The 15,881-nt window shown below is 40.3% G+C and overlaps 1 protein-coding gene across 1 annotated transcript; it reads right to left on the bottom strand.

Moving 5' to 3' along the window:
• Window positions 1-1,479: 1,479 nt before the first annotated feature.
• Window positions 1,480-15,149, bottom strand: rax (retina and anterior neural fold homeobox). Its single transcript, XM_043701285.2, has 3 exons — window positions 14,470-15,149; window positions 13,780-14,024; window positions 1,480-3,696 (listed from the first exon to the last, which is right to left on the bottom strand). Exons 1-3 carry the CDS (start codon window positions 14,738-14,740, stop codon window positions 3,250-3,252), a joined length of 963 nt encoding a protein of 320 aa, XP_043557220.1. The 5' UTR covers window positions 14,741-15,149; the 3' UTR covers window positions 1,480-3,249.
• Between the last annotated feature and the right edge of the window lie 732 nt (window positions 15,150-15,881).

Below are 15,881 nucleotides of genomic sequence, written 5' to 3'. Positions count from 1 at the left end.
GTGACCAATTCACCTCCTGATTGCTCACAGTCTGTCCACTGCCAACAAGGCAGGAGTCGGGGTGTGATGGAATATTGTCTTCTTGCTTGGACACAAAAAAACTCAATACCATCCAATACAAGAAACTCACTTGATTGACTCTCCATTCATTTCTTCCATCGCAGTGAATACCATCTCCAAAATGCACTGCAGCAATTCACCAAATCTCCTTTGACAGCATCTTTCACATCTGTACCTTGTATTACCTAGTAGAACAAAAACAATAGATGTATGGGAACACCACTGCCTTCAGATGCCTCCTGAAGCCATACACTATCCTGACTTGGACATATATCTATGGTTGAGTGGTGCTATTATTAGACTATTAATCTAGTGATCCAGACAATTCTTTGGGAAGCTGAATCAAATCTCATTATGGCAGATGGTAGAATTTGAATTCAATAAAAATTTGGAATTAAGAGACTAATGATTTTTGATTGTCATTAAAAAACTCATTTGGTTCACAAATGTTCCTTGAGGAAGGAAACACCTATCCTTACCTGGTCTGGTCTCTATTTGACTCCAGACCTACAATCATGTGGTTGACTCTTAACTGCCCTCTGGGAAGTTAAGGATTAGTAATAAATGCTGGCCTGGCCACTAACACTGATATCCTGTAAATGAATAAATGAAAAACATCTGTCCCTTCACTGTAGCTAGATCAAAATCCTGAAAAATCCCTTCATAGTAGCCCCTGTGGGTGTGCCTTTTCAACAATTTGTTTATGGCACATGGTCACCAGTGGTGAGGCAAGCATTTATTGTCCATTCATGGTGCTACCTGAGTGTCTTGCTAGTTCATTTCAGAGGCAGTTAAGAATCAACCACATAGCTGTGCATTTGGAGTGACAAGTAGGAAAACAGATTTCCATAAGAACATTAGCAAAATGGATGAGTTCTTTTTTACAACAGCCAACAATGTTTACAAGATTGTCATTAGGCTGGTTTTTTATTCCAAATTTTATTGAATTCAAATTTCACCATCCGCTATGATGAGATTGGAATCCATGTCCCAGAACATTAGCCTGGGATTCTAGATGACTAGTCCTGTGACATTACCACTACATTATTGCCGTTCCAATCCCCATGTACAACAGGAACAATAGAAGTTCAAAAAGGTAGCTCATCCACCTTTCCTTAGGACAATGAGGGATGGATAATAAAAGCTGATCTAACCAGTTACACCCAAATCCTGTGAATAAACATATGAGATTTTAAGCTCAGGTACAGTGCTGTTGAAGTGATAGCAGTAGAATCCATACTCTGCTTTGCCAAGATTTATCTCAAAACTTACCTAAAATGAGATGCTGTGGTTATTTATTCTATTACAGTTTTGGAACTGCCTGCTTTTCTGCGTTTCAGCAGCGACTACACTTATAAAGTACTTTGGGGCATCCTGAGACCATAAAAGGTGCTATATAACTGCAAGTTCTCTCTTTTGTTCTTTTTAATAGACCACACATAATATATTAGTGAACACACAAGTGAAAGTAGCTAGCTATTAACAACGGTACACATATTTACAATTGTCTGACGAATTTAGATGTGTCATTAGACAATGGACATTTCCAAACGTAAAAAATAAATATTTAATAGTAATTGAATCTGGGTTGCAAGATGTAACCAAATTTAAAGCAGGACAACAATTTCAGATTTTCTACAGTATTAAGAAATTACCACCATTAAGAATGCAAACATTTGCATTTGACTTACATGTAACTAACTAAAACTTATGTATAACAGATATTACCAACAATGGACATAGAATCACATTTAGTGGCATGTAATTCAAATGTAGCAGTGGACAAAAATGGCCAGTAGTAGATTTTGTAATCATGTCCCTTCATTCATATGATAGTTGGCCAATTTACTACTGGCCATTTCAGATCTCCATGTCAATATCGAATTTTGTTCCCCATGATTTCTGAATCTCTGTAGCTCATTAGAGTGGCCTGATAACTAGAACTGTACACACGATTAATATAAATTTAATCTTAAATCATGCAAGATTGTTTTTAATAATATTCTCTCTGCTTTTGTCTTCTTTCCACATTTTGAAATGAAAAAATGATCTGATCACAAAAGCATTTGATACTAAACCACAAATTCCTGTAAAGTTCACTGCATTTTGTGGCCTGAAAGTAAACCACTGCATAACATTCTGCTCTAACTGCTAATAGGTACCTATTATTCTTCCCTTAGAGATAAATGCACTACCATGAATATTACTGAGCCATATGGACTCATAATGTTCCATGTTTGTTTCAATTTGGTTGCATTACTTAATGTAATTAATTAACAGCTATATCATTGGACATAGCACTCCTGGCAGAAAGAGTTGAAAAAAAAATAGACAAGGTTCTTAATCTGATTGCAATTCAATGACCCTTACTCAAAAGTGTATGTCACAAAAGGCTAAGATGAAGCTTATTTGTGATGCTGTTGTCACATACTGTCTGGAGTTATACACAAAGATTGACCAAATGGTCAGGTATTTGAAGACTTCTACATCTCTGTATCTAAAACCAACCATAAATTGAGCAAGGGGAAAGGCTGAAGAAACAAATGTATACATTAAGAAATAAAAAGCCTTAATGTCAAAAATGTAATTATATAAATTCAATTATGAAAATCCTCCTTTCTTTATTATCTATTCCACTGAATGATTTTATGATTTGGACCAGTGCAAGTGCACGGCTAGCCTTTATTTCATTGTTATCAGGAATGAAGAAATTCTAGATTGAAATAATATAGATGCCTTATTTTCTTAGATGTAAAAATGCTTATATTCTATTATTAATAAACAATTCATTTATTGCCATAGTTATGAAAACAGTTGTGTTATCTTGGTCAGATGTGAATCATCTCAATGGTCAAATGCAAAATTTTCTTCAGATTATTTTTGTAAAGCCTTGCAAATATTAAAATGGTTTAAAGTACTAAGTTATGGCTCATTTAGTATTAATTTAAGAAACTACATGTCCTACACAGCAAATTTATTGCAGCTACAATGAATACACTGTCAACAAATGTACAAAAATAAAAAAGACGACATGTTTAAAGATAAGTTCTTCAAAATAGTTCTGAAATTTTCTGATGCTCTGACATTTAATGTGACCCTTCTACATCCCAATTTAAAACTTGTGATCAGCATTTTAAACAATTAAGGATTGTTAATAGAATTCTCATTTTATAATCTCCACCACCTCTCTCAGATTGTCTGCCAACTTTTCCCAATGAATTGGATGTGTTCTTTGGCTTTCATCCTTAGGGAAGCTATACTGGAGTTTCTTTGTTCTGCATTTTCCAAAGGAAACTTGTCCACATAAGGTGTCCCACACTGGAAGGTTGAGGTAGTTGCACCCATACTTTGCAGGTTGTGGCTCATAGCTGAGGAATTCAAGAAAGGTGGAGGGGTATAACTGCTCTGTAGGCCTTGTGTTGTGGTCATGAAACCTGGAAGGCTTTGTAATGTGGATGAGCTGGATATTGGTGAAGTGAGCCAAGGGTCCAGTGCCAAGTTATTGTTCAGAGTGCTCATGGTAGAAGTTTGTGACGATCTGTTGAAGGAAAGCATGGGTGAATCTTGACGTTTCATTACACTGGCTTCCAGTTTCTCTTGCCTCCTCCACTTGGCTCTTCTGTTCTGAAACCATACCTGAAATGAAACAAAATTTGCAATACAATGAATTCAACTTATTATTCTTCCCCCACCCCCTCAAAGGTTGACTGTTAGGAATATGTTTCATATGTTTCCTGGGGCTGATATTTTACCCTTTTTTTCCTGGCTGAGATCAGCTAATTCAGCATAGAAAATTAAAAACATATTTTTTAATGAAAATAGTTCCTATGGCTTCCAGTAGAGAAAGATACAAAGCCAAAGATGTTCTCAGCATTTGATGCAGAACTTAAAATGGAAATCAGATGGGAACTGTCTATAACAAGAACTATAAGTTAATTGTCTAATAGGAGGATATTGGGCCTTCGTGGGGACTCAACAATGCAGCTGTCCTGGAGACATGCTTCTACTTGGTTTCAACTGTGTGTTTTCTCTTACATCTTAAGCAGAATTGCACTTCATTTGTATTCATACTTGAGATTATATATGTTACTACTTGTAAAGAGATTTTTTTTAGTATAGTTGACAAGATTCCAATCTTTCCTCATACTGTTTGGTCCTGATTAAAATTCTCATAACCAGAAGGCAGCTATGTTCAGGCACACCGAAATACCTCCAGATAATATTCAAAGACTAAAGTTTGGATTGTTGGCAATCCTGGTGGATTTAAGTAAACACTGTGTAAATGTAGGATTGTCCTGGATTCCAAGGGATCACCTGAAATCCTTTGCAACCTAATGTTGCAATGTACTAAAGTTATGCTGTTGATCATAAGCAGCTGGACTAGTGTGTGATTGCTTTCTTTAGGTTAGCTCATACTATTTCAGACCTTGGTCAGATCAGGAAATGACCTTCAGTTCATATGGTCAATTGTGAATTGTTGTTAGTGATACAAACAAAATAGAGAATTTAAACATAAACTTACTGCTACATTATATGTCGTCTGTGAAATTTGCATAATTGAACAAATGTGATCTAGAAAATATACAAACTGTATCTAATATCAATATTTGATCAAATAATGCAACCAAGTATCAGGAACTCATTCTCTTATATATTGTAGCTATTGGGGGCCAAAATCTCCAGTAAATTCCTAATTGCATTTCAGACAGTGTGGTGAGCCTTGGCAAACTCACCACAGTATGTGTGGTTCAGGTAGGAGTTGTGAGAATAATGCTGGGATTATTCCAAGTCAGGACAACTGGAGGCCATAGTCTGTGAATTAGTGCTGACTCTTCAGGACAGATGTTCAGAAGCACTTCAATATTCAAAGGGGTGGCACAGTAGTGCAATGGTTAGCACTGCTGCCTCGCAGTCATTAGCACTGCTGCCTTGCATTGCCCGGGACCTGGGTTTGATTCCAACTTTGGGCAACTGGCTGTGTGGGTTTCCTTCAGGTACTTCAGTTTCTTCCCACAGTCCAAAGGTGTGTAAGTGGATTGGTCATGCTAAATTGTCCCTAGTGCCCAGGGATGTACAGGCTAGATGGATTAGCCATGGGAGATGCAGGGTTATAGGTTTGGTGGGGAGAGAGATTTGTGTGGGATACTCTTTGGAGTGTCGATGTCAACTTGATGGGCTGAATGGCCCTCCTTCCATGCTGTAGGGACTTCCATGAAAGTGTGTCGATGTTTGGAACTCTCTTCCACAAACAGCAGTGGATGCTATATGAGTTGATAATTTTAAAACTAAGATAGAAATTTTTTCTTGTTAAGCAAACATATTAAGGAATGCAGGCCATAGGCAGGTTTATAGAGTTAGGCCACAGATCTCATAAAATGGTGGAACAGGCTCCAAGGGATGAATGACCTCCTCCCATTCCTGTGAGTGTGCATTACTTGTGGATGGTGGTGCTTCCATTCATCTGCTGCCCTTGTCCCAAAATAAAAGGAACATGATTTGGGAAAAGAGAAAAGCTTGCTAACTGATTTCCTAAAACTGATGGAAAGGAAAACAATGGGAGCACACAAATTGAGCCAAGAGGCCAAATCAAGAGAAGTTAGATAAAATCTGCAAATTGACAAATCAATAGGAGAAGACGAAATTCGGTCCAGACACTTATTAGATTCTGCATATTGGAAGCGGAAAAATGTTATTGAGAGTTTAATGTTGGAAAAATATCTAACGGTGAAGCAGAGCAAACTCAGGCAATAGTGACCTAGGCATTTAAAACAATATGGCTCACCACCATAATTTCAAGGACCACGAGGAACGGGCAATAAATGTTGGCTAGCCAGTAATGCCCACATCCCACAAGTGAATAAAACAAAATCAAATCTTTGGAGTAGCAGTAAACATACAGAAAACCTCAACATCTAGACGTGTAAAATAAAAGCTACGGCATGGTAGCAAAGTCATAAGTGAGAAACCTAACACATTTCAGCTATAGAAAGAAGAGCCATTGGGTTTATAAGGAATTGGTCATCAAAAGAAAATAGAAGGAAATTACAATCATCGAGTCATACAGCACGGAAACAGATCCATCAGTTCAACTTGTCCACACTGTCCAGTTTCCCAAACTAAACTGGTCCCATTTATATGCATTTGGGCCATATTCCTCTAAATCTTTCCTATTCATATACCTGTCCACTGTGTTTTAAAATGTTGTAACTATACTTGCATCTTCCACTTCCTCTGGCAGTTCATTCCATATAAGAGCTACCCTCTGTGTGAAACATTGCTCCTCATGACCTTTTTAAATCCTCCCCCTCTCAAATTAAAATTATGCCCTCCAGTTTTGAACTTCCCTTTCCCAGGGGAAAGATGTCTGTGATTTACCTTATCTATACCCCTCATGATTTTATAAGCTTCTATACGGTCACTTCTCAATCGCTTACACTCAAACCCTTCAACTAAGAGAAAGTGAGGACTGCAGATGCTGGAGATCAGAGCTGAAAAATGTGTTGCTGGAAAAGCGTAGCAGGTCAGGCAGCATCCAAGGAGCAGGAGAATCGACGTAGATTCCTGAAGAAGGGCTTATGCCCGAAACATCGATTCTCCTGTTCCTTGGATGCTGCCTGACCTGCTGCGCTTTTCCAGCAACACATTTTTCAGCTCAAACCCTTCAATCCCGGTAACATTCTTCTAAATTTTTTTCTGCATCTTTGCCAATTTGATGATATTCTTCTAATAGCAGGGTGACCCAAATTGTACACAATACTCCAAAGGTGGCCTCACCAACCTCCTATACAGCTGCAATATGATGCCCCAGCTCGTATACTCAATGCTCTGACCAATGAATGAGACATGTAAATGCCTTCTTCACACTGTCTGCCTATGATTTATTAACCTGGGGCATTAATTCAAGATTTTCCAGAATGCTCATAATTGGGACATAGGTAAAATTGGTGAAAGGAAGGTTAATGACAAAGGGCAAGGAGAACAGTTTCAAGAATAAGCACATGGAAAGGTCTTCTGGATAGCTTAGTATGAGTCAAGACCTTAGAGCCATTCAAGCATTAATTCCATGATTATAACAAAATGAATTCAATTTTTTCATTACAGATGGTTGAGCTGAGATAGAGTCATAGACATGTACAGCATGGAAACAGACCCTTCGGTCCAACCTATCCATGCTGACCAGATATCCCAACTCAATCTAGTCCCACCTGCCAGCACCCGGTCCATATCCCACCAAACCCTTCCTATTCATATACCCATCCAAATGCCTCTTAAATGTTGCAATTTTACTAGCCTCCACCACTTCCACTGGCAACTCATTCCAGACACGTACCACCCTCTGCATAACAAAATTGCCCCTTAGGTCTCTTTTATATCTTTCCTCTCTCACCCTAAACCTATGCCCTTTAGTTCTGGATTCTCCACGCCAGGGAAAAGACTGTCTATTTATCCTATCAATACCCCTCATGATTTTATAAACCTCTATAAGGTCACCCCCTCAGCCTCTGACAGCCCAGAGCAAACAGCCTCAGCCTGCTCAGCTTCTCCCTATAACTCAAATCCTCCAACCCTGGCAACATCCTTCCAAATATTTTCTTAACCCTTTCAAGTTTTACAACATCTTTCTGATAGGAAGGAGACCAGAATTGCACGCAATATTCCAACAGTGGCCTAACCAATGTCCTGTACAGCCGCAACAAGACCTCCCAACTTCTGTACTCAACACTCTGACCAATAAAGGAAAATATACCAAATGCTATCTTCGTTATCCTATCTACCTGCAACTCCACTTTCAAGGAGCTAAGAACCTGTACTCCAAGGTCTCTTTGTTCAGCAACACTCCCAAGGACCTTACCATTAAGTGTATAAGGCCTGCTAAGATTTGCTTTCCCAAAATGCAGCACCTCGCATTTATCTGAATTAAACTCCATCTGCCACTTCTCAGCCCATGGGCCCATCTGGTCCAGATCCTGTTGTAATCTGAGGTAACCCTCTTCGCTGTACACTACACCTCCAATTTTGGTGTCATCTGCAAACTTACTAACTATATCTCTTATGCTCACATCCAAGTCATTTATATATTTATATAAATGACGAAAAGCACCCAGATGACCAAACAATGTCCTCTATGTGCATTTTCAGTCTGATCTTGGGAAAACATTGCACAATTATGTATGAAACTATATCAGAACCCACAGGAAATAAGATCAGTATTGATATGGATCTTCAAACCTGCCCCATTATGTAATACAATCCTGGGTGATCTTGCATTCAATGTCAATTTACTCCCAATTCCCTACATCCCTGAGACACCAAAATTCTCTCTCATTCTTGAAGGTGTTGAGCGCTGGAATATCCAGAACTTTCTGAGATAGAGAATTTCAAAGATTTGCAGCATTTTGAGTGAAACTGTTGATGCTCATCTCAGTCTGAAACCTACAGAATATTTATAATTCTTTCAACTTGTCACTATATCTGGCTGAATGTGCAGATAATCACTTAAAGGTCTGATACAAAAGTGTGTACATAATCAAACCAGACACTTCATCAGGTTTAGCAAACTTGCTTTAATCTTCTTAAAGTGGCATTATTTGATGGGTAACTTGCAGAGTGTGAAACTTAGAGAATTTGTTAGGGATAAATATATTTTTTATTCATGGGATATGAGCATCGCTGGCAATTGCCCAAATCAAATTGGCAGTTAAGAATCAACCACATTACTGTGTGTCACATGTAGATCAAATCAAGTCACCTAAAAGATATTAGTGAACCAGACAGGTTTTTACAACAATGTTGGTCACAATGTGGTAATGGTGCCGTAGTGTGATAGATACATAGAAAATAGAAACAGGGAGATGCCATTTGGCTCTTTCAGTCTGCTCCACTTTAATATGATCATGGCTGATGATCCAAGTCAGTACCCTGTTTCCATCTTTGCCCCATGTCTGTTCACCCCTTTAGCCCTAGGATCTATGTCTCCTCCTTGAAAACATTTAATGTTTTAGCCTGAACAGCTTTTGTGGTGGAGAATTCCACTGGCTCACCATCTCTGGGTGAGAAAATTTCTCCTCCTCTTAGCCTAAATAGCCTAACATGCATCCTGAGATTGGGACGCCTGGTTTTGGACTCCTGGTTTCATTGGAAACATCCTTCCTGCATTAATCTGTCTAGTCCTGTTAGAATGTTATAGATTTCTATGAGATCCACTCTCATTCTTCACAATTCTAGTGAATATAGCCTAAACTGATCCAGTATCTCTTCATGTTTAATCCTGTCACTTCAGGAATCAACTGCTATTGGAACTTATGGCTCCAAAATATTGACCCAGCATTTGGATCACTAGTCAAGTGACATGAGGGGTGGCGAGTCTGGATGGGATGCTCCTCACAGAGTCGGTGTTGACCTGTTAGGCCTAATGGCCTGTTTCCACACTATCAAGTCAATCCAAAGTGCAAAAATAGAAGAGAGGGCGAGAAAGATTGGATTAACAGAGATATAAGATGCAGATTGTTTAAAAAAGAAAGACAAGCGCTCAGTTTTCTGCTGTGAATTTAATTCGTTTGCAAAACGAACACAGCAATGTCTTGGAACTCACGGAGAAGTTGACAGCTAACTCTAGTTCAAGGGGCTAAACGGAAAAGCAATTAATTCACAATTTATGGGACCTGTACAAAAGCTGAAACACAAACAGAAATTGGAGGAGAAACTCAGCAGGTCTGACAGCATCTGTGGACAGAAAACAAAGATAATGTTTCGAGTCAGTGACCCTATTGTCAACCTTCTGAGTTTCTCCAACAATTTCTGCTCTTGTTTCACAGGATCTTTTGCTGGTCCCGAATTTGCTGCATGATTTACGCAGCAATAATTGCATGTGCGTTTATTGGGCAGACTCTTTAGGGTCTGTCTTGTTTGCACATACCTTACATGTTCCAATGAAAAATGCTGCCAAAGAGTCACTTCCAATGAACAATATCCCAGCTACCTGCACATAAACAATTGTTGGTTTTTAATCCGTCGAATACCCACGACACTGCACGGAATTCAGGAATCCGACCTGAACCTAACCAGATCGCTGGTGAAGGCCTAATGTTGCTTCGAGCGCATTTTTCCTTTACAAAAAAAATCGAATTGCAACTACTGCACCCGTCTTCGTTACTTTTACAAGTTTTAATGTGACTGAAATGTTTAGTAAGGTTATCAACCAGCTTACATAGCTCCTTAGCTTACTTTTCTCCCCACAAAAATCCATTTCTTAAAAATGTTTTGATTATGATTCGGAGATGCCGGTGTTGGACTGGGGTGTACAAAGTTAAAAATCACACAACACCAGGTTATAGTCCAACAGGTTTAATTGGAAGCACACTCGCTTAATTGGAAGCTAGTGTACTTCCAATTAAACCTGTTGGGCTATAACCTGGTGTTGTGTGATTTTTAGTTTTGATTATATTTAGGGACCGGGTATCAGCAAAGACAAACTACCTTCGCCTGCATAGATGCCTAATTTAGTGCCTGCAAGCAAAGTTGCCGTGGAAATATTTGCTTCGAATTTCAATTTTTTTTGGTTAGATCCAAATGCCAGAACTTAGACTGAGGAAAGCGAGATATATTTAGTGTAAGAGATGGATTTTAACAATTGGATTCCTGTTTCTTCGCTATTTTCATGGGCGAGATTGATTTCAATCTATTACAATTTACCTGATCAACATTTACTTTGCAGTCGAGTCTGGAAGGATCTTGCATGGTCGGAAATGTCAAGCAATACAATAATGATAGTTTGGTTTTAATCATCCAGCCTACTGCCCGCTTGTCCCGAGCAAGTTGCTTACGCCTTTGCATCCAACGGAAAGGGCAGGTTAAAATTGCGTGTGATTTGGGTGGAAGAGTTCGTGTGACAAACTGTTTCAAAGAAAACAGGAAGAAAAGCAAGACTCCGATATTGTTAACGATCGCTTTGTAGCTCAAGAGTTCGCAATTGGGAAGAGAGGAACAAACTGCACTCAAACTCCACTGATTTTTTAAAAAAACTATCAGCTCTACACGATTACTGTTACCCCGCTATATAAAAAAAGTTCTAATCGCACTTTGAACAAAAACTCCAATTTGAACAAACTAATTGCGGCAATACCAATGTATTGTAGAAGGGAAAGATTTAAAAGGGACTTGAGAGGCAACATTTTTCATGCAGAGGGTGGTGCGTGTATGGAATGAAATGCCAGAGGAAGTGGTGGAGGCTGGTACAATTACAACATTTAAAAGGCATCTAGATTGGTACATGAATAGTAAGGGTTCAAAGGGATATAGGTCAAATGCTGGCACATAGGACTAGATCAATTTAGCATATCTGGTCGGCATGGTCAAATTGGACCGAAGGGTCTGTTTCCATGCTGTAAAATTCTATGACTCTATGATTAATGAATTTTATGTGACACTTCTATCGCACTACATCATTTGTATTTTGCGGAGCAGATTTGATCCATTGCTTCTGTTAATGTCGCGTCCTTTTGTGTGTTAATCATGAATTGGATTGCATCATTTACCGCCCTTAAATTGTCTGTTGCATCAAATTTAAAGGCAAAATATACGATATTATGAAAGATGCATGGGTCTTATAGTTTTGCCCAGGATGATCAGCTTTCATTTACCCCTATACAACGTGCGTTCGTGATATTTCTGAAGTATTGGTCTGAAAGGTAGCAGGATCTTCAATAAATATGAAATAAATTTCAGAGTTTCTCCTTGCCGTTTAAAACCTGCCAAATTCGACGCATGTTTTTATTGCCGAGCCAAGCAGGAGAAAAGGTTCGTTAAGGTGGCAAGCCGAATGAGTCTGGGCTGAACAGAAACCGCGCATATTCTGCACTCTCTTCGGTGAGAAAACTTTAGATGGCAGTTCCTGCAAATCTGAAGCAATAACCTAAGCTGGACACAGGCCAATTGGCATTTCGCTTCCACCCACAGACACTGACTAATTGGCCATGCATGCCCAGAGTCTTCTCGTCACGGTGCTGATCTGTTTAATGTATAACATTATCAGACATCACCACTAAATCGTATCGTAAAAATTACATTGGGCACACTCCAATAAGAAGCACATGCAACATTTCTTCCAGCGTATTTTTTCCCGGAAACAAAAAACACCCTCTGGGTAAAACATTGCGTTGTGAGGGAGGGTCACTGGACCCGAAACGTTAACTCTGATTTCTCTCCACAGATACTGCCAGACCTGCTGAGCTTTTCCAGCAATTTCTATCTTTGTTTCGGATTTAAAACATCCGCACTTCTTTCCGTTTTTTATTTCTTTCCCAGCATCGATAAAATTGTTTCAAAGAAGCTGCCATTCCAACTGGGCTTTCTCTGCTTAAAGTTGTGCATAGAATCTAACAGATCATAGATCATAAGACAATACAGTGCAGAACAGGCCCTTCGGCCCTCAGTGTTGCGCCGACCTGTGAACATTTCTCAGCTCATCCCCCTACACTATCCCATTATCATCCATGTGCTTATCCATGGATTGTTTAAATCTCCCTAATCTGGCTGAGTTACATGCACATCGAGAACCAGTTTTTTACCCAAGATCCAGAAATATCCAGATTCAACAAACGGGATACTTCCTGATGCAATACTCAGGCTATAATCAAATATAATCTATGTTCAGGTATGGAACAAGGGCGCATTTTGTTAATAATAAACGTGAGGATTGATTTAGAAGTAACAAGCAAACTGATAAAGTAAATTGATGCAGGCTGACACAAACAGTATGTCACAAAAATAAAATGAGATCAGGTGAAATCAAAAATCAGAATGCATCCTGATGGATTTGGCTTTTGGTATTGGAACTAGATACAAATGCATTCTTAATGTATTGAAGGCCGGTTTTAAAATCGGGAATAATTTACCATTTTGGGGTCATTAAGACGAATGACGATATTTGAAATTATAACATTAAATAACAAGACATGATTTGATTTGAAGTGTATGTGTACTTTAAAGTTCATCTTGAACATATAGATCACAATAGGAGCGGAAGGCGACCAGTCGGCCCCTCTACCCTGGCAGATCATTGCTTCAACTTTTGTAACTGTTTGCCATATCCCTCTGTCCGGAGAGAACTCTGTCTATTCCAGCTAGGAATGTATTCCGTGACAGAGTAGACAATTCCAACCATTCAGAATCCTTGCAGCGAAGAGATTTCTCCTAAACAGTTCGATTCCTGGGCTTGAGACTGTGGACCCCAGCCTCCCCCTCACATACACACCTTCTAGATCCCGTAGGTCAATGGGAACAACCTTTCAGTGCCAAGCTGGCCAAAGTCTTTCACAGTTATGCGTTCTTCAAGGAAATCACCCCTGACTCATCAAAGAATTTACTTCATCTCTTATCCTGAAACAGCCCTCTCATCCCAGGCCCCACATGAAGAGATACTAACTTTACGCAGTGACTTGTTGGCAATTGAAGACAATGCTGAAGAACTGAGCGGCTGCTCAGTTATTAACTTCCAGAACCCAGCTCAGAAATTACCCGAGAGGCAGTAACTGTCAGGCAGGCCAAGTCCCTGGGGGGTAAATCACCGTGTCCCGCTCCCAGCTCGTGTTTACATCGAACGGTTTATTTTCAAATCGAAAAACTTAGGTGGTGAGGGAAGGGTACGGAGCAAGATCCGAGAATGCGGCTGGTAGGAGAGAGCACGGACACACACACACACAGAAAACACTGATAACTCACCTGCACCCGAACCTCAGGAAGGTCAACTTTCATGGCCAGCTCCTCTCTGCTGTAGACATCTGGGTAATGGGATTTCTCAAAGGCCCTCTCAAGCTCATGAAGCTGGTAGGTGGTGAATGTTGTTCGGTTCCTCCTGTGTTTCTTCTTGGCTTGGTCCGCGTTTATCACATTATTCTCCTGTTGCTTGCTGTTCACAATATCCGGAGGACGGAGAGCTTCGCTAGTGCTGTTTGTACAGAAATGATCTGTCCCGAACAGAAGAGTATGACATCTTTACTTCATCTGTTTTTGTTAACCCACTTCTAATTTACAACATTGAGATATTTTCTAACCCAATCTGTTTAGAGATGCTTTTACACACCTCTGGAGAAGGGACGACTGGAAGCCGGGCCTCCTGGCTGGGGTTGGGGCACTACCACTGCACCACAAGAACCTCAAGTTGCAGCATTTATCATAACTCTTTAAATGATAATAGAGACTGGCAATGAGGGGATGAAAGTTTCAATGCTTGCAATTGCAGCCATTGTTGTTAAATGGACAGTCCACTCCAGAACAGAATAAAACTGCGACCATTGACACCTGGGTGTACAAGTGGACAGTTGTATTTGGGGGCAGATTTCACCCCCGTTACCCTTGCATTAACATTAACTTGCAGCACAGCATGCTTTTAACAAGAGAACACGCTCTTACCACCCAAAGTCTCCGAGTTCTCCTGGTCATGCTTCAAGTTTGACATTCGGTTGAAACAATCCCGGGCGTTGCTTTTCCCCGCTTCCTCCACATTCCTGGAGTTTCTGTGGGAAGTGAAGGGCGAATGGAGAACGGAATCTTCTTTGGTAAATCCTAAGATTGCGTCTATGCTGTGGAGCCTGCAAGAGGCGCTCCCCGAACTCCTGGCCAGGCTCCCAAACGGAGACAAGCTTTCATCCATCGCGCTGCTGGCCGAGCTGTGCAACCTCATGAATGATCACCGACTAAATAATGACCACAAACCTCGGGGACTCCGGCACCAAAAACAAGAATTCGGTTTCTACACGCTTCACTTTTTCTTGCTTAATGAGCTTTCAGCTTCCGGGGTTTGCTTCCAGGAACGATGCTACAACGGATTTCTTTTTATTTTGGAGAAAGTTCCTGGTTCTGCCAATGGTGAGAGAGAGGTCTCCCTCAGTCCACCAGAAGGGGAACACTCGGTTGCTGCAGGTAAGGCGTTGTTTGGAGGGTGAATCTTCAGCTGCTGAAGTAGACCTCCCCCCAGCGCTGGCGATCACAGACGTTGAGTTGAGCTTCATGCATTAGCTCACATCCACTCACAGGCACCTCCTTAAACACTCCGGGAGCCTCCCACCGGACTGGCGCTCCCCAGATTTCCGCTAACCTGAGGTGCTGTTCCCAGTGACTTGGAGCACCTAGTGACTTGCAGCTCTTGTGGCGCCTCTGGGCAAAGTGGTCCTTATAAATCTTGGACCAATCTTTGTCTCTCCCAGCTGTCTCATTGATTAAAAATAAATGTCTGGGGGTGGAGGGGAGGGACGGATACGGATTAGAGTGGAGTTTCTTCAGACAGAACACGATCGGACAATTGAACATCCTCCATAAATACAGATTACTAATGTGCGATTTATTTGCCACATAAATTATAACTCAATCCTCTTGTATACTCGGCAGCTGTTATAATGTATCAGAACATACCCTATCGCTTAAAATAGGGGGTGGAACCAAGTACATCTTGTGTAAAGGTCTGGGTAGCTACATCGAAACAGCTAAGCTAAAGTGCAGATGTATTTATAAATACAATCTTGTCGGATACCAAGTCAGTAATTGCATTCTTACACACCCACATTTGTCCAGTGGAGCACTCTGGAGAATTCCCCATTCAATCGAAAAACTTTACCAAGGTCTCCACAACAAGCAAATGAGGATTACAGTTCAGTGATGGCTCGGTGCTGGCAACTGTTAATGACCCAATAAGGATTATTTGCATCATTATTGTACCGTTTTTGAACTTTTCATTGTTACTGCCCTATCTTAATATTAAATATCCAAACTTCTATCAGCTTCAGTACACTGCAGAGAGAACGGCTTTATTGGTCGAAATATCCGCC

Source organism: Chiloscyllium plagiosum, unplaced genomic scaffold, assembly GCF_037043375.1.
Source record: "Chiloscyllium plagiosum isolate Xiang-an unplaced genomic scaffold, Cpla_swu_hap1 HiC_scaffold_1, whole genome shotgun sequence".
NCBI classification, from domain to species: domain Eukaryota; kingdom Metazoa; phylum Chordata; class Chondrichthyes; order Orectolobiformes; family Hemiscylliidae; genus Chiloscyllium; species Chiloscyllium plagiosum.
This window is presented reverse-complemented; position numbering and strand designations above follow the sequence as displayed.